The 25,421-nt window shown below is 42.3% G+C and overlaps 1 protein-coding gene across 4 annotated transcripts in view; it reads left to right on the forward strand.

The window, feature by feature from the left end:
- Window positions 1–25,421, forward strand: part of wnt3 (wingless-type MMTV integration site family, member 3) — a 76,659-nt gene that overhangs the window by 46,077 nt on the left and 5,161 nt on the right. For 2 of the 4 annotated variants that reach the window (XM_085285227.1, XM_085285230.1), the window contains exons 1-3: window positions 6,623–6,980; window positions 19,064–19,305; window positions 23,672–23,937. In XM_085285227.1, the coding sequence (XP_085141353.1) occupies window positions 6,901–6,980; window positions 19,064–19,305; window positions 23,672–23,937 (588 nt within the window). In that variant the 5' untranslated portion in view covers window positions 6,623–6,900. Of the gene's footprint in view, window positions 1–6,622; window positions 6,981–19,063; window positions 19,306–23,671; window positions 23,938–25,421 lie in introns of those variants that run through there. The other 2 variants (XM_085285229.1, XM_085285228.1) reach the window with 1 other exon arrangement.

Below are 25,421 nucleotides of genomic sequence, written 5' to 3' on the forward strand. Positions count from 1 at the left end.
TCTTCATGTAGCCAAGATGAGAGGAGACCTTGCTAGAGGCAACAGTAAATGTCTAACGTGGATCATACTGTGGTTTCAAAATCAAAAGATCAACAGTGTCATATTCTAGATCCCAAGATAAACCCATATACTAACTTTGGCCCACAGTAGCCTGAAGCAAAGGGGGTCATCAGTCCTCTGCTTGTATGAAATGTTATGTGACACCTACTGTATCTAAGGGTACCCCTGTGATGAGTGGCATCAAACGGGTTTAGCCATCTGACAGTGGACTGTCTCGTGTGCTCATAGCCTTGGGAGTTATAGTTGTGTCAGATATGTAAACCTAGAGCTCTGCTCAAATGAGAACTATGGATGTCAGTGCTGTGAGATCATCTCTGGCAATGGAACAATGACCAAGTACATGACACTGATAAAATACATATAAGGAGGAGGGAGATAATGAAAGTACTCATGTGGGCACGTATGACACCAAGAGATGAGTATTTCAGTGATTTCACCACGAGTGTAAGATAAGATAAGATAAGATAAGATAGAACTTTATTAATCCCTCGGGTGGGTTCCTCTGGGAAATTCGATTTCCAAAAAAGCACAGCACCGACAGAAGTTACAGAGTTATACACACACACATATATATAAATACAGAGACAATATAAATAAAATATACGAAGGGGATAAATAGAAAAAATAGGAATAAAAATAAAAATACAAGTGAATTGCACATTTCAAGTATTGAGTGTGCAAATGATGGCGTGGGTAAACCTTAATAACAAAATGTAATTAAGAAAAATGGGTTTTGTTATATGTTAAAATGCCATTTTAAATCATTAGCTTTTGGTTTAGTCCAGAGCACCATTTAATAGTTGTCTTACAACTTTGGTTACCACTGATAATGATAGATCAAAGCTTCGGTGTCGTGCGGTTGCATTCATTTCTCCACAGCTATAAATCTAACAGATGTTTAGACACATTCCTCTGTAAACTCCACTTCTCTACTCTTAGGGTTTTGCCTACGGCTCATTTAGCTAAGTCTTTCAGATGTAATGCGATTCCATTAATAGGATGCATGCCAGTAACAAGAGCTTTTAATGATGAGATGCATTTCATATTTCCATGTCTCCCTTAAGATGCGGGTCAAGTGTAAATTCTTTGCATGGTTTTAGCCAGGAATATTTTTTTCGAGGCATAAATCTGTATCCAATTATCATCCATAGGTTTACAGACTTACTGTAGCTCCATGCGTGTATTCTGGGAACATTTTAACAAAAAATGGGACAGGGAAAAAAAATCTGTACCCAGGAACTTCACCATATAAATTTGTTGCTGTTACAAAAAATGTAAATCATGTGTTATAGCGCTGTTTAAACAATTAGTTGAATGCTTCTTTGTTTTTCCTACATTGTTTCAAGTCCAAATATTGCTGTGTAATTTGAAAAAAATCAAAGCCTTTTCAAAATTAAACTAGTGTAGCTTCCATTAGTCATAAAATCAGGAATGAAATTTGTAAGCAGTTATATATTCTGTGATGTGGCAAAAAAAATCTAACTCAAAGCATTCTTTAGTATATTGCACCAGATAATGTTATAATATCACAGTTTTAGCTAAATGAGTCAAAGAATACACAGTCAGTTTGGTCCGTTTAAAAAAAGACTCCCAAGTTTAACTTTCACAGTTTGAATTCTGCTTCTACAAGGTTTGAAAAAGTCAGTTTTTTGTACATCTCTTGCTACTGATACCATAAATATTAGCGAGTATTTTGCACCTGTATATTTCACTCATCAGACTGCAATATGCAGATAAACAGCAGCGTCTGATTGTAGAAGACCAGCAGATGTCACCATCAACACACTTTGAACTGGTTGCTGCCATCCTGGAGTCTGGACTGTGAGTGCTTCTACTCTTAAAGACACAACTGTGGAGGCACAGTGATATAATATGAGGTATAATTATTAATTATCATAATTAAGTCCCGCTTTTTTCTGTCATTCTAAGCAGCAAAGAAACTTAGGAGGTAATGAGCCTCTTCTTAGGTGTTTAAAATGAAGTTGTTATATATAATGAACTCAGTGCCTGTCTAAATGCACTCATGTCATAGGACCAAGTTTCCACTTTAGTAAATTAAGTTAACAAGACTATAAGGCTAGGCAATGCAAGTATGAGCTTTACACAACATATAAAGTATAATCTGTACTCATCACTTCTTCGAGAAAATTTGTGGGTTTACATTTTAGTTCATCCAGTATCTTGTATTTCCAGCACTTTCTAGACATCTACTAACTCATGAGTTCAGAATCTCAATGAATTGCAGCCACAAGGAAATTGTTCAAATTTTAAAAAGCTGATAGAGACTGTGAAAAGAGAAAAATAAAATAAAAGAATTATAAAAATCTGGAAGTGCTGCAGAGAAAGGATTTGGGCAAATCAGTGTCGCACCTTTAATTAACGCATCGGAGCAATGCTTTAGAGACGTTACCTGAAAATACAGAAATATCTACCCACAAACACGGATATGTTCTTAAGGTCAGTGGCGTTGGGGGTTTATGGCCTGCGGATGGGCTGCTTGTGACAGGAATGACACTGCCGGGGTAATTTTCTCCAGTAGGAGGGGTGGACTTGTGACCCAGGCAGGCTTGGATGATAGCCTCGCTGGAAAAGGCTGACGCAGGGAGTCCATTATTGCCCCTGGAGGAAGCGGAGGATTAGAACACCAAAGAATTTCAATAAAAGAAGTGTCTGTTTGGGGGTCGGGGAGAGGCAGAAGGATGGTGAAGGTGGTAGGGTGCTGGGGGGGGAGTTCCCCTCATTGTCCCAGCAGTGATTGAGAGCAAGAGGAGGGGAGTGGGACAGCATTGTGTTTGCAGCTTCTCTGAAGAAGGTGGTTATTAGGGGGGATGGCTAAAGAGGGGTGAGGGATGGGGAGGCTGTTGACTCTTCATCTTGTGTGAACAAAGTCTCTGGCACATAGCCCTCTTCTGTCCCTCTGTCCTGGACACCCTTGTCTACGAGTGCCATGAATTCTGTCCCTCTCGCCGGGGACCCCCACCAACTCCAACCTGCACCGCCACACATTGTGGGGCTTAAGTGCCCTTTAATTAGGCCGCCTCAGTGTCCGGCTGAAGACCGCTGAGGGTTTAGGCTCTTCCCTGTGGGACCTTGCTGAGCAGCTCAAACACACCAATAGTGCCCTTCACACAGCCAAGGGATAAGTGTTTGCTGCTCTAATGAAAAAGATTTATTTAAGAGTATGGTTCTCATTGCCCCCGACTTAAAAAGTCCTCACAATGGCCCTGATATTATCTTTAACACTGTTCCATTTCCAGGAAGCATTAGCAAGGTCTGTTAGACGAGGCAATCGCTCCACCACTGAGTGGCACAAAGCTGCCAAAAGACAGACACATCAAGACAGTACACACAGTTTACTTCCTGTACAGACAGAACATACTGCACATTGAGCTCTTATTGAGGTTATCATCATGAGGTATTAATTAATCGGGCCCTTACTTCACAGATGGAGGCCAACGAGAATCTGTTTCCTGGACACTAAATTAAAGTGGAAGGTTTCAATCTCGCACGCATTATAGGTCAGTGTGAACCCACGCGAAATTATGCAAAGGAGCGCTAATTCACATAAATTCTCTCTTCCACGTACACAGCCAAACACATGTGCAGCTTTGTCATTGTGATGGAGCTTATTTCATTATCATAACAGCATAAAGCACGGGATCCAGAGTGCAAAGAGGGAGGTGGGCAAGAGGCATTGGGAATTTGCTGAACTACTCCAACAAAATGAGTAATTTCTGGACACCCCATTGTGTGAAGAGCTTACAGGGTGAGGGCTCTGAAAGGAAGGATACAAACATGGCAGCAAGTAAAATAAAGTGAAAGATGGAAGCAATGAGATGCAGAGAAGAAAAGAAATTTGTGAAGGGAGCAGGGCGGGATTGGGCGTGTTCAGAAACTTTTTCGCTACAGCCCAGTGTGTGTAGTTACCCTCCTAATCCTAGTTTTATTGGCTGCCTGTGTCCAGCCATGCCGCTCGGATTGAGTAGGGAGGCCAAAGAAGTGGGGGTGGAGGGGCTGAACACATGTCCTTCTTTGTGGTAATACGCTGATTAGGCCTGAGAAAGAGCCGGACCTGGTTACGGCCTTTCTCAGGTCACCGTAGAAACCAGCCCGGTAGGGGACCTCTGTGTGTCTCCCCCCTCCTGATGTGGACAGGCACACCGAGGTCTTCCTCTGCAGAAATTTTTCCACAACACCACCACTCAAAATGCCCCGCAATTGTTGTTGAGTCTCCAATGTTTTTGCCTGTAATCGCGTTGCCTTTCTGGGCACTTTACGCTGCACTTGTGGCCTCAACCTGGGAAACGTGGTTTCAATGTTGTTCAGATGCAAACCGCAGACTGATTCCTTTGCCTGCACTCATAAATTAGACCGCTGTCACATTCCCATAATCCATCCCTGGCCCTGCACACCGTCTATCGCTCCGGCACAGCAACTGTCATCCAAATCCCAGCGCTGAGCTCGGCACATTTCTGACGATGCCGTAACACATGACATTGTTCATAATCGAAAACAGACCTGCCTCAATGTCAGCACCGCTATGACATACCGCATCTTGACTTGAGGCATTGAAAAGTCATCTTTATTGGTAAAGCATAGAAGACTCCCCACCACAACCAACTGGAGAGCAGGCCTCATACAACTTTCACCAGGCAATCTATCAGTTATTGTCATATTTACCCCCCACAGAACCCCGACGCCCCTCTCAAACAGGGCGGTAGGTTGAGTGCTGCTCAGTCACTGTTGTTTCCCCATCTTCATTGTTAAGGAAGACTAAAACACAGAAGGGGCGGGTGAAGGGGGCACTCCACCGCTGACCTCCAGACTTTGGTCACCGGGCTCTCTCTTCATGCGGCGGGCACTGAGCCTTCTCGATGCAGAGTGCACGCTCCCAGCCCCTGCTGAGCAACCTCACCACCCCACTCATGCCCTAGAGGTCTCCAGGAAAGGCACCATCACCCCCAAGCCACAGCCATCCGAGACATATAGAAGTGCGGTGCAAATACTGCTACATATACACATTGCATTTATTTAAATGTAATAGTATTTATGCTGATAGGTACATCATGAGCACTGTGTAACAGCTAGTATGAACTACAAGTCTACTGTACATGATTATGGTATAATTAGAAGCATTAACGCAGTGCATAGTTGTGTAATTAATATCAGGAATTCTCAAAATTCTCAATAAAACAGGTCATTCTGAAAGTTGATGAGCTTTCTGACTTGAAAACAGGATTTCCAGGAAATGCTGGCTTCCATATGGCGCCGCATTCTCAATCTGTTGTGAAATCCATCAGGTTATCTATCCAGGCTTGTATATTAATTTTTAATAAGTGTTCACTCACATTCCTATTGTGTTGATTCAAGAATTCCTCGGGTCTGAAATTGTCTGTTTGAATATTCACATGGCAAGAATGTAAAAAAAATGTTTCCTGCACTTTAGTTAGAAGTAAAATAATCCTGATTTCAAAGAAAAAGGGATTCTTTAAAAAAAAGATGTTAAGTAAGATATTTACAGGGATAAGTCGCTTCTGAAGTGCTCGCATCTTTGATGGTAATTCCTCCCGTGATAGCCACCTGACAATGCCTTCAGACGAAACTTTTAACTAGATTATCATCACTACAACTGGGTTTGTTTGATCTCTGCTGGGTTATCTTGTTTGCATTGGTGCTGATCAGTTTCCTTGTATGTGAATCAAATGCGTGGTTACTTCAGGCTAAGTCCATCACAAGCATCCCACCCTCCTCCTTCACTCCCTATCTCCCTCTCTCCACTCCCTCCTCCTCCTCCCCGTCCCACGGCTGCTTGCCCCACAGCCCATCAGAATGACAATGGTATTGATGTAAAATGTGTCGCCTTTGGGCCGCTGAAGCATATAACCCCTGCATGCCTGGCCCAGCTACCGCCACAGTTTATGGCTTTATTGTGTTCCCTTTTATGTCCTCCCCTGTTGGGGAGGGCGGGCAACAATTTAGAAAATTCACTGTATATGTGCCCGTGCGTGTGTTGACATGTGTGTGTGCGCACTGTACGCACATGTATCCGGATCAATTAGTCAGAGCGCAACCCCCCCGAAAAAATCAACGTGTCAACATGTATGTCAGCGTGTGTGAGGCTCCTCCTGGGCAGGAGCCGGGCTACATCGCCTACCTCCAAAACCACTTTGGGGGATCATTTTTTTCCCGATGATCCCGGGATTAAGCAAGTTGAGCAACAACTCAACTCTACCTTTTTCATCTGTCCCTCCCTATCCCTCCCTCTCTCATTTCCCTCCCTCCCTCTCTCTTTTCACTCTTTCCTTTCTTTTTCACATTACCAGGGGGTGGCGTGTGATTGACAGATGGGAACGAATAATAATTTTTTTTTTCGTAACCTAAGGCCATCTTCTGTGATTGGCTTGCCAGCTGACATCTCCAAACCTCATTCTCCCCCTGCTGCCCCCACCACCCCCCCTTTAATATTGGGCCTGTGGATGAGGCATCCTGAGGGAGAAAAAAGTAGAGAGAGAGAGAGAGAAAAATATATCTACCTTAGGGAAGAACCTCAGAGAGAGGGAGGGAAGGAGAGGACGGGTAGGAGCGTGTGTGCATGTGTGTAAGAGACACTTATTCTCTTAACTACTAGGAGACAGACACACTTTCCTGGCCCGACTCAAAGAAGGGGGGAAAAGAGGAGGAAGATTTTTTTTTTTTTTGCTTCAATATCATTTTAATTTTCCCCTCATTCAACAATCAAGCTGCCCTAAAGCTTCTCTTCCTGGAAACTCTTCTTCATTGCCTACTGGAAGTTCTATGTATTGATCTACTTACCCTCTCACACACTACAAGGCTTACCTCATGGATTTGTATCTGATTGGATATTTGATGTGTGTGTGGTTGTCCAGCTCACGGGTGCTTGGAGGCTATCCCATCTGGTGGTGAGTACGAATCCACAGTTTCAGCATCAGACCCTATAGCTGCATAAAGAGAGAGAGACTTTTTTTGGTCAAATGATCATTTCTGAGAGGGCAGAATGTGCACTTTCAGTAGACTGCGTGGAAAAATGTTCTCCAGCCCAGTCCAAAGAATCTTAACCTCAAATACTAGTGTAACGGAAAAGGCTTGCCGTTCTTTTCCCCTGCACATTCAGGTCTATTTATCACGTTGGAGTATGTTATGATGCAAAAAAGGGTGAATTTTTAGTTTAAATCATTCAAACGTGGGTGTCTTCTTTTAATTTAAGGGGGATAAAATACTTCAGCGAGTGGTCACCATGCTGATGTCAACAGCAAAAGATGGACTTCGGAGTATTTGCACATAACAGTTAAAGTCATTCATAAATACATAAATTGCGTCTTTCACTCAGGGACAATGACAGGACTGATGCTGCGCATGAAAACTCAACAAAGCCTCAAAAAACAGCCCCCCCTATTTATAAACCATAATTAATTTCTTTTCTGAAATACAACCATGTAATTTTAGGAGTGCCTTAGGAAGTACAACAATAATGGCTTATAAGATCATCGTCATTTTGGTTTTGTTTGTTATTGTGCGTCACTGTTCTACATTCAGGCCGTCGGCCCCCCCAAAAAAACCTGCCGTGAAGTGGATCTAAAAGATTTTTGGGACTGACAAAGTCCCGTACAATTAAAAAAGAAAATATTACAAATTTGCGGTTTACCACGGGGCACAGGCTGCGCTTAAATCGGTACATTTTGGACATTTTACTTCAATTGCAATACAATTCACCCCCACCACTACGGATTTGTGAGGAGACAATATGTTTAGGTGCCGCAGGGTTTTACTCTTTGTTAAATTATCCCAGATCGCTTTTGGCACCAGCAACTGAAATTTAGAGGTTTATCTCATTACAGATTCAGCGACATGCAGCTGACCTCATAGCTCCTGGTCTTCTTTTGTAACATAAAGCTTCTATTTTGGAGATATTTGTGTAGGCGTATGACAAAGCTCTTTTGGCACCCGACACAATACTTGTCAGAGCTACTGCACTTTAGTAGCCCAACTAGCATGTGGTCCCACCGTGGTGCTGTCCAAACCGCGAGCATCTTCTGGTTTCATTTACAGAGCAGGCAGCTGCCAAGCACACAGGCCACAGGGCTGAAGTGTTAATGGCAAAGAGGACTTTACACCCACTCCTGGATTCAGCAAGAACCCTAAGACAACAGTGACAAAGAGCTCGGGATTCTCTCTGTGTGAATTACCTGCAGCTGTTCTGTTCAAGGAGCTTACATGACACTGGTGTAATGTTTGAACCTTAACAGTGCGCGCTACCTTTGATTTGGGTAACAAATTCTGAAGTGTAGGCTAGGGTAGATGTTACTGGAGGCGAAGTTGAGATGAAACAGGTAGCTTCAGGTGACCGGGCAGGTGCTGAGGAACGGGACCCGTCAGTGGCACCATCCCCACGGTATAGAGTATGTCCAAAGGGTGACAAAATGAGCTGGTGCATCAAAAACAAGAGGGTGCCGAGTTTCAGCAAGGGCCCAGGCAGCCTCTTCCTCGCTTCTGTCTCAGGGGCGATGACTTGGCCATAAATTCTCCAGCCAAGGTGGGACGGGTTTGAGTGGAAGAGGAGTTTTTGACTGCTTTATGCCTGGCAGCCGTGCTTTTTTACAAGATGGGGTGTTGAAAACAAAACAGAGCATAAATAACTCGAGTGATATGCAGATATGCGTGGACGAGGATGAGGTGTGGTGGAGAGAAAAGCCATAGCAAACTAATGAGGAGGGTTTGGAGAGACAGAGCAGTAAACTGCCTTCTTGAAATGCAAGAATGTTGGAAAAACAGCGAGTTTGTACATCAGGTTTTGAGAGAAGTCATAAAAGCTCGAAGCTTAGATGTGACCTCACATAATCCACAGGTTCCACAGCGTTTCTATCCAGTTATCTGACAACACCATGCTCTCTGTGTGGTGAAGGAAAAATGAAATAAAGATCTTATTATTAGACTTACTGCCGCGGTTTGTTTTCACCTTTTAACCCAAGAACGATGACATAATATGTTTCTCTTATTAAACGCCAGCTTTGTTAATACTCCTAATCGTAAGTTAGTGTGGCGTAGGATCTCATCTATTTTCAGAACAGCAGCCAGCAGTGTGTTTGTTTTCCTTGCATAAACAGTGATAGCTGTAAGTGAATGATGACAGCCACTCTCAGCGATGAATTACCTCAGCTGAACTGACTCCAGCCATCGAGCACCGGCAGTGATTATCGGTTTTAACTCGGCCACAAGATGTTTAAATCCAATAACTGCTGTTTTCCTGATCCTCTGTTATCATCACCGCTGCTAAATCCACATGAGAAAGCAGAGAAGTTGTACACCTCTTGTCAGTTTTGTCCGTGCTCTTTGTCATTAAAAGATTACTTTAAATTTACATAGCTGCTGTTGTGAGAGGTGAAATCAAATAGAGAACAATGGCAAGGAGAAAGAAAGAGGGGAATGACAGAGAAAGAGATGAAGGAATGACGCAAGAGTCTGTTAAATGTTTTTGAAAATCGTCTTTAATGAGCAGTAAGTGCAACTGCGGGTGACCATTATTAGTTTAACTTCCATTTAGGTGAAGAATTATTGACACAATAAAGCAGTAAAAATAAATCTGCAACATTGACACAAAAAACTAGCAAATTCCATTTCCTACAAGTGCCAGATAATACATTTAATGCCCTTTAATTAACATTTGGAGCTCGCTATGGATACATACAACTTCCTGGTTCAATCTGCATTACTTGTGGAAGTTTCGAAAACCACTGGGGCCTCAATAATATCTGTGGCATACCTCTCAAGATCTCCTTCCCGGTTCAACCTGAGCAGCTTAAATGGGGCTCTAGAGTCCATCTCCTGGTCTCAGGAATGTCATTATCTGGCTGTGACACCCCCCCGCAACTCCAAAACCCCTACCGCTGGCAAAGGGGGCCACTTAAATGATCCTTACTACGAGAAAATCCTCCCGTCTGCAAGTCTTGTTTGAAAAGATCAAGGATGTTTAGGTATTATTCTGCAGTTGAAGGTGAAGAAAAGAGCAGGAAAATCCATAAGAATGTAATTCATAAGAAACTTTCGGGTTCCATTATGAACGGCTGAAGGCTGCCATAGGGCCAGGGTCAAAGGCAATTTAGGGCTAAAGCTTAAGAGAAATGTCTCAGCAGAAATTGACGTCCACAGGGATACTGGGTACAAAACAATAATACATTTCTAAAAAAAAAAAAAAAAAAAGTATGATTATGTAACAAATGTTAAGATTCCCTTTATCCTAAAACATCTGTAATATGACTAAATATGCATTGAAGGGACCCATTATGCTCACTTCCAGCTACGCAGAGTTATTCTTGGACGTACGCTGGGCCTCAGTGGAGCCTCATGGTTCACACACTGTCTTTTAAAAACAAGCCATTTAAGCCTATTTCCTTCTGATTGGCCGTCCCTCATAAGCAGAAGGTGTCACATGAGCATTAACGTTTCTGTTTTTTCTTGCAGCCAGCAATTTTTTTTTCTTCTAGCAGATGAAAAAAATTGTATGTTTGCAACCGTGTTTCAAAGATGAGGTTTTGAAACTGACTGAAAAATTTGACTTGATGAAACTTGATTCAGTCACTCACTAAAAGATTTGCTGCCCTTATTTTCTGATCCATTACTTTACTTCACCCAGCGCAACAAGACTGTGGGATGACACTATCAAGGCAAAACCGAGCAAGGTAAGAGGTTCAAAGGAGTGTGGAGTTTCAAAGCAGCGACGGCGAGTCCTAATCTTCTCCCACCACCAAAGGACATGGGATGTGCTCTTGTAGGAAATGACAAAGTCCCCCTGGTGCATGGCTATCAGCTGCTTTAAACCACAGGGCAGCACAGTTACTCAAAGGGAAAACAGCAACGGCCAGGGGCGAAGAGATCATTAGAGGACACGTGTGGAGGCGCACATGCACACATTATTTAAAGTCTTCATTACCTGGCTGATCTCACCTCTGTGGCTTGTTACAGAGGTCAATTATTAGTGGCAAGCAATTTCTTTGACAGACAGGGTCAGTGACAAAGATGTGCCGATCACACCTGTGCAGCCTGTGTTCAGTTAAAGCCCTCAGGTCACTAACCAGGTCAGCCGAACGCCTGGCAGATGCAGCGAGAAAAGGAGGAGGCTATCATTCAAAAATAGAAGGGGTCTCATTTCAAATAGAAGATCTTTTTACTTTGCAACCACAAAATTTAAAAATTTCTCCAAACAACAACAACAAAAGATCGAGTAAATCACGCAGGAATGTTTCATTGAAAGATTTTCAGAACCAAAAGCTTTCTGTTTTCCTTTTGTTGCCAGAATTTTACTAATCAGTCACATTTGAACATTCTCTGGTTGCATGCAGATACACAGCAAAAAAAACATCTGATATTTTCTGACAATAATTCAGTTTATTATTAGTATTTTTGATTATATTTTTTTTATTTGCTATTAAGATTTTCTGACCACAACAACAGCCCTGAAAAATTAAACACTGCCAGAGAGGTTAAGCCACCAGACCAGCCAATGAGTTGCCAGACTGACACACGTGTAGAGGAGAGAAAAGTTGCATAAAGATTGCATGGTCTTGCAACAGCAGGTCCAAAGAAATGGGCAGTGTCTCAGACTGCAGCAGCAGCTCTGAGTGAAGTGTGTGTGAACCGGCGGGCTTTCTTAACCGTGTTTTATTTAATTAAAGCCATTAATTTTTTAAAATTACTTTTAAAGACAATTTGTGGTGTCTGAAATGACCACAATGAAATTCCTGAAATACAGTAAGAGATTTGCAACAGTTCAGTGTGAGTTATGATTTGCATGAGATGCATTGCCGCTGACAATTCGAGCAGGAGTGCCAACAAGCTGCCTTTCATGAAGAGAAGCTGGGGACAATGCGCTGTTTGAGTTGCGGTTCATTCAAACACTCCCTCAGGACTCAAATAAGCTCTGTCCTCTCAAGACAACAGCTCAGACTCTGTTGTGTCCACCTACCAGCAGAGAAAGATGCCAAGTTCCCGCTCTGACATTCATTTATCAGTGCCTTATACTCCCCAGAGCACTTCAGTGCAGAGCTATTGCTGCTCTCATTCTCTTCCTGACAGGGAGGTTCACAAGTTTACACCATGTTCAGTTTCCCTCTGCACGTCTCCATACTTGTGACTGCAGGGGCTCCTTGTCCTAACTCCGCATGCTCCGCAGCAGTCTGCAGAGAGAACTTGGAGAGGAGGGGAGGCAGAAGGAGGTAGAAAGACAGAACAGGTTTGAACATTTTTCAGGGGTCCTGTCATTTTTTATCTGATCAGCCAGGAGCTGTTGGACTACAAATCAAAAGTGTGCCGAAGAAAAAGAGAAGACAACAAAACACAGATAGCAGCTTTGCATTCCAGCCTCCACCAGGAAAAGTCCCATCCTCGGGCAAAGCCGGCAACTTTCCTTGGCCCACTTACTCTCTTTCGAGTGTCTTTATCTCTCTGTGGATTCTGTCGGGGGGATTCATAGATGAGATACCGACGGCAGTGTTTTTGGCGCACGGTGCCGCCTGCTTTTGCTACGGCCTCGTTTAGCAATGTGACATCCTCCAGGCAAATCTCCCAAGCTGAGCCGCAGCATCAACATATAGCGGTATATCGGAGGCAGATTAGAGTTTAATGCAAACAACAGTCTTGCAGTTTGTTACTGCAGAGGAGCGTCGCTCTCACAGAAGAAGTGACACAACACACATGGGACTCAATGCTTCAGGCACAGACCCAGCATACGCTAACAAAACAACTATAATATCTATAAAGTTCCTCTATGCGAAATAAGTTAACTTATTCAGACACGGCTAAGAACAATTGGAACACATCAGGGCTGGTTTTAGAGTGAAATATTAGGGTGCACTGATAACAATAACAGGTGGATGTAGATGTAGCCCAAAAGCTGAGAAAGAGGACCAGAAAGCCATATGTTGCAACTCAAAGCCAGTGTTATGAACTCAGATGTTAAAGAAACATTTGATGGAGAAAAGCCACTGCAGCCCTGAACTGTACTAGCATGTCAGCGAGGTGCATATGAGAACAAATGTCTAACTTTCCAGCTCCCTAATATGAAGTCCATGTGAAATCAGCTTGCATCGACGTGCAAAAAGCATAGCTAATAATGTGGGACATCCACTGGTAGAGAGTGGGTGTCTTCTGCTACATACTGCACCCTTTTTTCTGGCCTAATCCTCAACCGTAACTCATACCCACCATAAAAGCAACGTGGTTAGGGAAATGTTACCTCGAGCTGAGCGTTTTTGCCCTCAACATGTTGGTGTTTTGAGACCAAATGTGAAAAGCAGGGGTGGATCTGAGCGTGAAATAGAAGCATCACACGCTCACTGGCTAATGACGAGTAATTTACAATATGTTACCCAGTGAGCATGATTGTTCCTTTCTGTCTCCAACAATGACAATGATTTGCAAAATAAACTTCATGTTGTCTTTGATATACCCTCAAGTTAGCGATGGAGTCCATAAAGTGAAGAGGAAAATCTTTACTGAGGTCACGGAGAAAGGGCACTGAGGGCAGCTTTCCCATAGACTTATGTAGTCTTTGACAACCAAAGGAGTCGCCTCCTGCTGGCCATTAAAAGGAATGCAATTGACTCACAGTAGCAACATCCATCTTTTATGCTATCTAGGCATAAGCCAAACAGAACTTTACTGGAACCGTGAACACAAAAGAAGCAAATTATATAAAAGATATACCAGCAATAGTCTCCTAATATTGTCTTAAGATTAAGGGTTCGAGTGTTAAATTCGGATCTGCCTACTATAGAGATCTCATGAAGACAGGAGGAATGTTCCCACACCACTCCACTATCCAATGATTGTGTGTAGTTTTGTTAGACATGCTAACTTTACATATGGATTTTAAACTGGACCTTTATTTTTGGTTATTTTCTAACTGATGGCTTAGGATGTTTGTTCTATTTGGACGTTACCATTTAACCTCACTACACCTAACACATTGTATTGGTTTGACGTCTGGTAATTGGGGGTTAGTAAACAGCCTCTAGGTGCATTCAGATCACCTTCAGGTGTTAATTGTGCCTTACATATTAATGGACACCGATAAAGCAAGAGGAAAAGATATATTTTAAGACCACAAATAGTCCCATAAACCAGTGGTTATTACTGGCCTGGGTACCTATTATCAATTCTCACTAAGAGCACAAATATTGGATTTCTATAGATTCTAATAAAGTTTGAAGAAAGCATCAGATCTGTTTGTAAATGACAAATCTTTCATCTGTAGCATCTTTAGTATACCACTGTTGTAGGTATACTAAAGATTTGCATATTGCACTTTCCTAGTTTACTGCCCAAGAGGAGAACAATTTGATTAGTTGGAATAATTTACAGAGTCAAACATAAAAACTCAAACATACTTGCAGGCCTCTATAATTAAAGAAGACAAATGCACCATTAGTTCTACCTGCTCTCTGACATCTTACACGACATTTACAAATATGTTTAATGCAAATTTAGCATTTCATCTGTTGCCATGTACTGTAAATAAAGATTGTGTTGGAATTAGAAACCAATAAAATCATTACCAGCATATATACAAGCACAGCCACAGTTAGCATACTAACTAACTAGACTTACAAACTATAGCTGCAATTGTTACTTTCCACATTTTACAAGCAAAACATATAATAAACATAAAATACACTAGCCTGTAATCATCAATCAGCTTTAAACATTGATCAACAATGTAAAATTACAACATGCTTGGGTCATTGTACTTCTAGTACTAATCAGTTAAAGTTTTAGTTTTTCAGCTTTAGCAAAACAGCAAAATGTGACTGAGCGTGTAGTTAACTAGCACACCAACAATAGGCCAACACATGGTAGAGATCGCTAAGAAAACCCAACTTGTTGTTAAAATAACGCTTCACTGTGGCTATAAGCCAAAAGCAGAACAATTAAAGGTGTAGTATACGATACTGTAATGCTTTTACTTTAAAAGTAGGATGACTATACACAGAGCTATCTGTTAGCTTAAAGCTAAAAACATACAAGCTAGATGAAACAGCTTGGTTAATTTCCTCTGTTCAGGTTGTGTCAAATAGTTATAATTAATAAATATAAGTACAAAAAAGGGTTTTTCTTCAGTATGCTTCTAGTCAAGACAAAGCACATCTTTTTACACCATATGTAAATAAATAAATAATAAAAATAAATAAACAATTTTGCTTAATTACTGAGAAACACAAAATCTGGGATTAGCTCTTCCTGACAAATTTACAGAAAATATTTAAAACACAATAAACAAACATACAGATTAATATGAGTGACACTATTATTGCTGAGTGATAACATTAGTAGCCCTGATGTTAACATAATGAACACAAAGAATAATATTTTGATGATTACACAAAGTGACAGTGTAGCAATCTGTGCCAAATTTGACAGATAAACTTCAATAGTTATGAAATTTGAATTTCAGCTCTTCTGTATGACCTCTGTTGGTGCATGCTCTTGTAAAGTCATGCTGTCTTTTACTGTCTAGAATTATCACACCAATGTAACAAGTCTTCAAACAGCGTAAGGTGCCCGCGGCAGGTTTGTCCACACTAATCTGTAAATTTGTGTATTTCAACACTGGTAAAGTCTGACAAGCCATTTTGAAGTCACATTTGATTACACCTTCATATCCCTGTGGGCACTCACCTATAATGACCCTCTATTTGCTTAACGAGGCAAACAGGCTGGAGAGCAACACTCCCGAGCTGCTTAGATTTGTGCTTATCGGCCCTGGTCATGAACTTCTGTGGACACATCGTGCTAACGGCAATGAGGTCAAATGTCATGTTGTTTTCAACAAGTTCTGAAGGTCACCTGGTACGTTTCGTGTCCCTGGATATAGGCAGCTGTCACACACTGAACCCTGTAACGCAGACCTCCCACGACACAGCACATGAGTCGACTCTTCTATTCAGGTTGAGCTTGCTCAGAAACAAAACAAGAACTAAAATGTGCAATAAAGACATGCCTTGCACCTAAATTTCCTCCCCAAGCAGCAGAGACTGCAGTAGTGACTTTATTGCACTGGGAGTGGCTGAGCCAAAAGTTTTTGTTGACAGTGTTATAGTCTTGATTGCGTGAATTCCCATTTCTCAGCAAGGTGTGTGGTGGAATCCCTTTGTTTCCTTTGCTTTATTTCTGTGGTTTCCAGTGGCCCATCATACTTTCACATCAGTCCGGTTTAGATACTGAGAAAACCCCCAACCAAGCTGTAAACCCCCAGGCCAGAAGAGGCCCCACACGGATGTGCCCGGGCATGCACCTGCCAAGCCCTGCCGTTTGCTGCTGCTCTTCTGCTCGTCTCATCCCCTGCAGCAGATTCCCCCGGCATTCTGCCTCTCTGGAGGTCTCTGCGTCTGCTGCTCCCTCACTCGGTTGAGACACGTTGCGCGTAGCTTCCGAGAAGTGAGGCAAAGCGGGCAGGATCAGCAGTGCACACATGCGGTCTCTGTGCATGCATCTTCGTGTGTGTCTGTTTGCACAATGAGTCTTGTAACTCTCATTAACACCTAGCCAATAACGTATCCCTTTCATCTTATCTATCCATAAGGATCAAGCGAGGCACATGCTTTGCAAACAAAGACAAATAGCCTGGCAGATCCACAGCCTGTTGTTTAAACACGCTATGTCCACCACAAAGTCCCATGTGGTTAGCTAATTGATTCCATCAGAAATCCTGCCCACCACAGCAAACAGATTCATCCTTTTGAATGGCACAGTGGTCTGATTCATAAATATCTGACTTGAGCAAGAGAGATTTGTCTTTGAGGTAGCTCATTGATGTTGTTGGGGAGCATGTGACACCAGCATTCATCTAGTGGCTCATCATCCTCTCTGGTCTATCCCATGACTGAGAGATTAATGGGCAGCAACCCATCTAGCAGACAGTGTAATTAAGGTCCTTAGTCACTCAGTCACCAGACGGAGTGAAGTCAGCAACACTTGAACTCTGATGTTGGTGGGATTGGGACTGGCAGATGAGATAATGTGGCTACATTCGCTTGGGTAAACTCAAGACAAGAACATGAATGGAGATTGATGAGCACTATCAAATTACTAGCTCCGCATGGGAACATGAAATCGGAGAAAATGACATGTTAACTTTGAGTTATTAATAGACAGCAAGCGTATTTTTCCTTGTGCGTAGCAGCATTCGATAATTTTTGAGTATCAGATCAAGTTTTGTTATGAGCTTCCACGTGAAACATAAGAATTGTTTATTGTGTATTTGTGTCAGTCACAAACCTCACAGCAGCAACACAATTGGCTCAGCTGATTATGGGATGATCAAATTACATTAGGTCGTCTGTAAAAGCAAAACAGTTTCATGTGCCAGAATGCTACCTCCGCTAGTAACTCTTAATACCTGGCAAAATATTAATCTAAGGCTACCAATGCTTAGATGAAAAACAGTATAAAGAAGGAAGATGTGGGTGCAGGGGGTTTGGTGGGAGCTTCATGTAGAAGTGCACATGAGTATCTAAGAGCCGATTTTTTTTTCTTCCCAACTTCAATGGCTTCACTTGTGTGTTCGGGTGGGGCACTGCACTGCACTCATCTGTCAGAGTCAGTGCCTGCTATGATTGGGTTGCGCCCTGCGGGTGTCCTGAGGTCATCCCGAGTGGCGCTCTGATCTGATCGGCATCAATTGTTCCCGCGTGATCCTCTAAGGGCCTCCAGCGCCACGTTGTCCAGTCAGACTCGCTAAGTGCTGCAGAGTCTGCAGACTCCTGTGAACTGCCAGCACATCTTTACACCTCTTACCCTGTACACACTCAAATCACATGCATACATTGCAAAACAATTAGCAGCTGGGCAAGCTTGTATTCAAACACATATTTTTCATGGGGTGATAAAGGCTATGCATAGAAATAAATAAACAAGAAATATAAATCTGGCATCTAAGAGAGCTTCTGGAAGAAAATTTTGTTTGAGCTTGTCAACATGAAAAGCGTGTTAAAACATGGGCATGACACACACGTCTTCTCTCTGTCTTTTATTTCAAGAGAAATAGAAAGCAATTAAAATTAATTACCTGAGTGAAACTATAATGGTTTCTGGCAACACATGCTGAGCTCGACTGTTTGGCAGTGATTAATCCCTGCTTAGACACATCTGCACGAGTCCTCTGGTGAGGCGTATCGCCTCAGACGTGCCATCTTCGTGCATCACCATCAGTGTTCTTAACACATCACCTCCAGAGGATAACCGCAAATTAATGACGGTACTGCAAGGGCAGGTGTTTTCATATATTCAAAATCACACGAGGGGGCTTTTCCCCAAACTAAACAGACAGGTTCTTGTGTGTGTTATCAGTTAGATCAGCAGATCTGTGCAAGCTAACAAGTGGAAACACTTTGAGAAGTCAGTACTAATAGCTTGTATCCCTGCCCTGAAGTGGGCTTATTAGCCTCCTCTCTCTGGTGAGAAAAAAGGAAGCAAAATAAAGAGGAGCTCTTAGTATAAACAATATAAATCAATAAAACACTCAGGTATGAATCATTGTACTCTCTCAGGGCTACATTTATAGTGTAATGGGAGATTAATGAATACAGAAGCAGTCTCCACTCACAGAGCAGGTTGCCTTTCAGTGAGGCCTCCCTGGCAGGTTACCACTCTTGCTATTGTGGAACTGAGTTCACAGAGGGCACAGAAGATGTGAGGGAAGCACAGGGAAGGGCTTTTGAAAGAATACCAAACTAATGTGAGAAATGTACAGGTTAGTTTTATTTATTTTTTGCTTATAAAACCTACAATAAAAATGTCAAAGTTCCTAAAAGTCAGATAGCAGTACCAAATTTATTCAATGGGTACAATTATTTAGGCACTTTTGCTGAATATGTCTTGAGGTTTGATGCAAATCCTCAGGAAAAAATAATAAATAAGTGTTTTTTGCACTTGTGTGTTTAACACAGAGGTGCTGATCTCACTTAACGATGCTTTCCCTCTCTCTGTGACACAGGTCCCTGGCACTGGGGCAGCAGTACTCATCTTTGGGCTCCCAACCAATCCTGTGTGGCTCTATCCCCGGCCTCGTACCGAAACAGCTGCGTTTCTGTCGCAACTACATTGAGATTATGCCCAGTGTCGCTGAAGGAGTCAAGCTGGGGATCCAAGAGTGCCAGCACCAGTTTAGGGGTCGCCGATGGAACTGCACCACCATCAAGGACAACCTGGCCATTTTCGGCCCTGTTCTAGATAAAGGTAGGACTTTTTTTTAGGTTGCTATATCTTTCATGCTGATTTTTGTACTGACATACAGGCTTACTGAGTAAAAAAAATGATCTAGAGGGATCTAAATAATCTCTTCCAAACAACACCCAACTTTAAAATGCAGTCTTTGAAGGTAAGGCTACTGCAAGCTGTTACAAAACTGGTGTTTAACACTTTCCACCCTAAGGCTCAGCACTGCCTGAGCTGCCTGGGCTTTTGCTGACAAACGACTAACTAGGGCAATTACAATAATATCCACCTTTCCTGGCTGCACTGAGAAATGAGTGCAGGTACAAGCACTGACACATTAGTCATCTTTATCTTCTATATTGCATTTATCTTCAAACTCATGGGCTTTTTTTTTTGGTTTTTCCCAACCTTGTTTACACACTCGTACATGAAAGAAGGTCAGTGCGGTAAATCTCTCAACAAAACCTGACAGCTGATGTACTGGAGGCATCCATCAGGTGCTGTACACGCAGAATGCTAAGTGTAAACTATCCCTACACTTATCTGCGTCAATTAGGCAGTCCCACCAGACCTGACAGTGGGAAACAAGGCACACAGGTGTCCTGCTTAAGGCCTTCCAGTCCCTAATTATAAAGGCAGACGTTTGTGTGTTGCGTGTGAGGTTGCTGATTGGAAATGAATTAGCCTGTGTGTCAGAGGCGAAGGAATCTGGGCAGAAATGGGCAGTGTGAGCAGTCCAAGCTCCTCAGTCAAATAAAAGGGAGAGGGGAGGCCAAATGAGATTACAGGCAATAGAAAAGGGCCGGGGGGCTCCGCTCAACCCCTACTGTGCATGAAGGCCAGTGCGCGCCTCACACAGTCCAGCTCCCACGGACACCCCATTCACACGCCCTTTTGACTCTGTCATGAAAACAGGCTGAAAGGGGATCTCTCCCAACCTAGCCCGAGTGTGCACAGTGGGATAGGGAAGGATAGGATGGAGGGAAGGAGGTAAGGATGTAAGGATGAAGAGTGTGCCACTTTGGGAGTGATTAATGGAGAAGCTCATGCTAGGGAAGCAAGAGCTACCAACCAGTACCCTGGCCACCTTAAGCTGTGGGTTGGCTGCCGTGGTGCTGTTGGTGGATGCCTGGAGGAAGTGGGGGGTTGAGGTGCTGCAGTGGGTGGTGGTGTATGGGATTTCGGATCAGGGTGTTGGCGGAGGGGTGGCTGGTGGGAGAGGAGGGGGACTTGGGGAGTTTAGGGAATGCCAGCTCCGGGCAGAGCTGGGCTGTGGGGGCGTGAGTCGCTGGACCCTTTGTGTGGATAATACGGTGTGACACAAGGGAAACAAAGGCGGATTGATGGGCCCAGCAGGTAGCAGGAGCAGCGCTAGCCTTGGCTAACAGCCAGAGCTCCAGGGGCCCGGGGCTCACAGGCCCCTGTTTTGGAGGGCCCACTTAGGCTTGCCAGGGCAAGTAGGGATGCCCAACATGAGGACAGTATGTCATCCAGTGTCGTTCATTGGACATTTAGATGAAAACCTCTTTTCATTAGGGATAAACAATAAACATGAAATGTGTAGACAAACAGTTTCTTATTGTTTCAGTTTTACAAAAGATATCAAAAATAATTAACAAACATAGTTTTGATTAACGTTATTTCACTGTCTGTATTTCTCAAGATTTTCTCAAAAGCAGCCAACATAAAAAAAAGGGTTTTGGTTTTGGGACACTGACTGCAGTCAAATTGTGGATGGGGAAAATATGGCTAGCTTCCAGACAAACATTTGTAAACTTTGTCTGTGGCTTGTTAAGTGGTCTCCTTGAGTTTTTGGCAGTGGATCCATCAAAGAATTTCTAGCTCTAGTTGCCAGTGTGGTCAGCAAAATAGGAGCTTAATTCTCCAGTCGTGTTCATACAAATTTCAAAACTCAAGTCGTGCAATTCCGTAGATCAGATATTCCAGCTGTTGAAAGCCTGAAGGTCTGTTCTGTATAACTATCATAGAGGGGAAAAAGCTGGGATGCTAGGTAAAATGTAAATAAAAATGTTGCACAATGATTTCTAATTCTATTGATTAATGGTGTTAAAGCAATATGGTTCAGATTTTTTAAGAGAGAAATCTCTTTATTTTGGATCCAAAACTAGAAACATGCTTAAAAAAAAGGTGGGACAAGGACTATAAAATACTATAACGATTCTAATAACCCAGAGGCAACATTGGAAATGTTCCTGATGTTGCCAACTTGTTTGTGCCTGAGTTCATTTAAGATTTATGCAAACTGGAAAACTGTCCCCGTGTTCGGGCCATCAGAAATGTTTTATTCCTTTTGAAAATTATGGGAAAATCATGGCCTCCAGGGTAAAGTGAAGAACATCCAACATTGTTAGTACACAGTTCAAAGGTTAGCATCGGTGCACATAGAATAGGTAGCTTGGAGATCTGTAAGGGCACCATTAATGCTGAATACAGGTGCTTCTGTTCAGCCAACACTTGGGGAACACCCTTTTTAGCACTTTCTGGGGATATTGCAGCATCATAGCTCCACAGTAAGAGAGTCTTGGTGCAGGGAGAAATCATTTGGTGTCATATGAAATGGCAACTGAGCAGAACTGTCTTACCGCATCTTATATCAGTTGCACAGAAGTAGCTGTAAGTAATCTGGGCGCTACCTATAAACAATATATACGCGGCGTTTTTTCCTGAATAGTTTCGCCAGGATTACTGTCTAAGGACAGCGCTAGCAAGAAGAAAAAACAGCCCGTTCGTGTTGGTGGAAAAATGTACCATGTTGACCAATAAAAAAAATGATATGACAACATGACATTTGGTTGTTTAGGAAGAGGGGGAAGTTTTAGGAGTGAGCGAGTTTTGAGATGTGAGAGATTTGTGACGTTTAGCATGTTTGGAGTGTGTAGTTAATGTGTTGTCTTGTGTAGTTAGCGTGTAGTGTTGTGGATAGTTTTGTGTTGTGTGTCAGAACAATGAGGCGACTGCTGTCTCCAGGTAGAAACAGGAGTGATACACCTGCTGCTGTCAGACCTGCAGGTATCAGGCTGTGATGTTCTCCTTTATAGTGGACAGAAATTATTTTTTTGGTGGCACAAATAATTTTTGTGGCATGTTATTGAGCAGAACAGCTGATTGTTCTGTAAATAGTTTGAAATGGTTATTTAAAAAAGGGGTAAGAGGTAAATAGCTGCAAATAACTTTGTTGTTTGCAAAACTTGTGAATATTTTAAAATTGACAATTTATATTTGCATTTAAAGTTATGAAATATGATTCATTAAATATGTTTGTGGTTGTTACAGTAAAAAATGTAACTTTTTCTACTCAGATTTTATGTTTTTTGTCTGATTTTAGATCAATTGTGTTAATACAGTATGCCAAAATGAAAACATAACTGTAAATTCAGACACGTGAGGTTGTGCTGAAAACAATGATACCAAACAAGGCAAAGGAAATCGTTTTTAAAGGTGAAATGTAGAGTTCAAATCAAATAATTAATTACTTTTAGAATCTTGTAACTCAGTTACCTTTTTGAAGCAGTAACTAGTAACTACAATTAATTACTTTTTCAAATTAACTTGCCCAACACTGCTGGTATCAAACTTTAAAAAATGTCTTTTTATTTAAATGTAGGTTAAGCGCTCTGAAATCATTGGATCTGTTTGTGTTTTCATTTAACAAAGCCCCTCACCTTTTTTTGGAATCGAAGTCACAGGACACCAATAGTGTGTGTTTTTCTATATCTGGTGGAGTGTAATGGGTGAGCCACAGTAAGTGTGCTGTGATTGTGAAACAATGGTGTCTGGTTACATAATAAGCTGTTGTCTTCAAAGACAGCGTAACTCCATCCGTCAGAGTGAAGAAGAAACAGCCTGACACACTGCTAGGTTTCACCAGAAGGCCTTAGGCTGTAAACAGGAATGGGTGGGGGGTAACAACATTCCTGAAACACTATCCAGATGCAAAGCAGCACACCTCAGGGATGACAGGGGGTCACTTAGATCCCACTGAGCGTTAGACTACAATAGGCTGATGTCACTGCAGGGACTCTGCTGTTAGGTTCCTTGGTGGTTCTTCCACGTCACTGATGATGATCAGAACTGTGTAAACATAGTTAAACATTGTTTATATTATATTGTATATAGGAGATGTTAAGGAGTTCTTCTATAGGCTTCTTGCTTTATTACAGTGGCAAATACCTGTCCATTAATGTGCCTTCTCAAAGATGAAATGTTGTGTTAAAAGGTTAGCGCCTGAAGGTATCCCTTTCAATACATCTGTCTGGATGTTGGCAGTAGTAAAGATCACCTTGTCTACGTTTACCATAAGATTGACACACTTCCTTTCCTTCTCCTTTTCTCTGTCTTTCTGTCTGTCTTCGTCCGTCTCTTTCAGCAACCAGAGAGTCAGCATTCGTCCATGCTATAGCTTCAGCGGGCGTTGCATTTGCAGTGACACGCTCATGTGCCGAGGGCACGTCGACCATGTGTGGGTGCGACTCCCACCACAAGGGCCCTCCAGGGGAGGGCTGGAAGTGGGGTGGCTGCAGCGAGGATGCAGAGTTTGGGGTGCTGGTGTCCAGGGAGTTTGCGGACGCCAGAGAAAACCGTCCAGACGCTCGCTCAGCAATGAATCGGCACAACAACGAGGCGGGACGCACGGTAAACACATTTACTATTAGGAACCTGCAGAGCTGCACTGTTATTTTTCTACTTTTCACATGGAAAATAACATTAACCAGCCAAAAATATGTGGGTACTACAATATAATATCCATATGAAAACCTTTAAAACCACAGATATTAACCTGCTACTGTAAGAGCTCCCACTCATCTCAGAAGAGTTTGCCCCAGTTTTTAGAACCTGGCTTTCACCCAGTCACAACAACAAAGTAAGGTTCAACACTGACACTGCGGGAAAAGTTCAAAGTCGTTGCACAACTTAAACCCAAAGATCACTTGGAAATAAGAGTTAGAGAGCATAAAAAACAAAGATAGAACAGGTAATCAAAGTCAATGTTTCTTTTTTAAACTTTCAGTTCAATTAAGTTTATTTGTATCGTATAAAATCACAACAATATTTGCCTCAAGGTGCTTTAGATTGTAAGGTAAAGACCCTATGATAACATCGAGAAAAACCAAATATTCAGACGGCACCTCTATGAGCAAACACTTGGTAACAGTGGGAAGGAAAAACTCCCTTTATACAGGAAGAAACCTCAGACTCAAGAAAAAATGACAAAATATCTCAAAAATAATGATTATTTATTATCTGAATATTTAGCTCAGTTTTAGTATTAGCTTACATGTTTTATGTGTTTTCAGACTAAATGTACTTGTCAGATGAAGCACTCTGATAAGCCATGTTAGTTAGTTACAATTATTGGTCAACGTTTAACCACGGTGATGTAAAAACAATGGACAAAAAGCTGAGTGAAACTATTACTATTTTGGATTACTGATTGCTCATGTGACAGGCATGATATAGGTACTTGACTTGTCCTCACAATCCCAAGTTTCCATCTGAAAACGAGCACTTGACTTTGAATTAGAGATGGACCGATCCGATATTACGTATCGGTCCGATACTGACCTAAATTACTGGATCGGATATCGGAGAAAAATAAAAAATGTAATCCGATCCATTAAATATCACGAAAGCACCTCACAAAACTTGCAACACGCATCACGTGATAGAGCAGCTGTGGCATGCGGGACCTGTCGGTGGTCTGGATAGCATTTGGAGCTTCGCTAGCAACCTGGCATTTCATCTCCGACAAAGTTATCCCCGAGAGAAGTAAAGCAAGTGTGTAAGTCCATCTCTGAATGTTTGTAAAGCATTCCTGCGTTAAGCTTAACGAGCGACTGCCTCTCGCTCTCCTGCTGCTACTTCAATCGTGAAACTGCTTAATGATCAGCTGATCGGCTTTTCTGTCGCGAGTCCGTCTCTCTTCTTTGTTTTTGGCCCACTTTGCACCAGAAAGAGGAAACCAGCGGCTGAACAACAGCAGCACGTTTAAGCTTGATAAGCTGTTGTTAGAATTTATTTAATATTACTTTCTACTCGAGGATCTTTTTCTACGTAGCTGACGCTGGTAACTGTGCAGGGGCGGATCTAGCAAAGTTTAGCCAGGGGGGCCGATAGGG

Source organism: Mchenga conophoros, linkage group LG8, assembly GCF_057382185.1.
Source record: "Mchenga conophoros isolate Kocher_MC1m ecotype Shallow Benthic linkage group LG8, M_conophoros_male_GT1.1, whole genome shotgun sequence".
Taxonomy (NCBI): Eukaryota; Metazoa; Chordata; class Actinopteri; order Cichliformes; family Cichlidae; genus Mchenga; species Mchenga conophoros.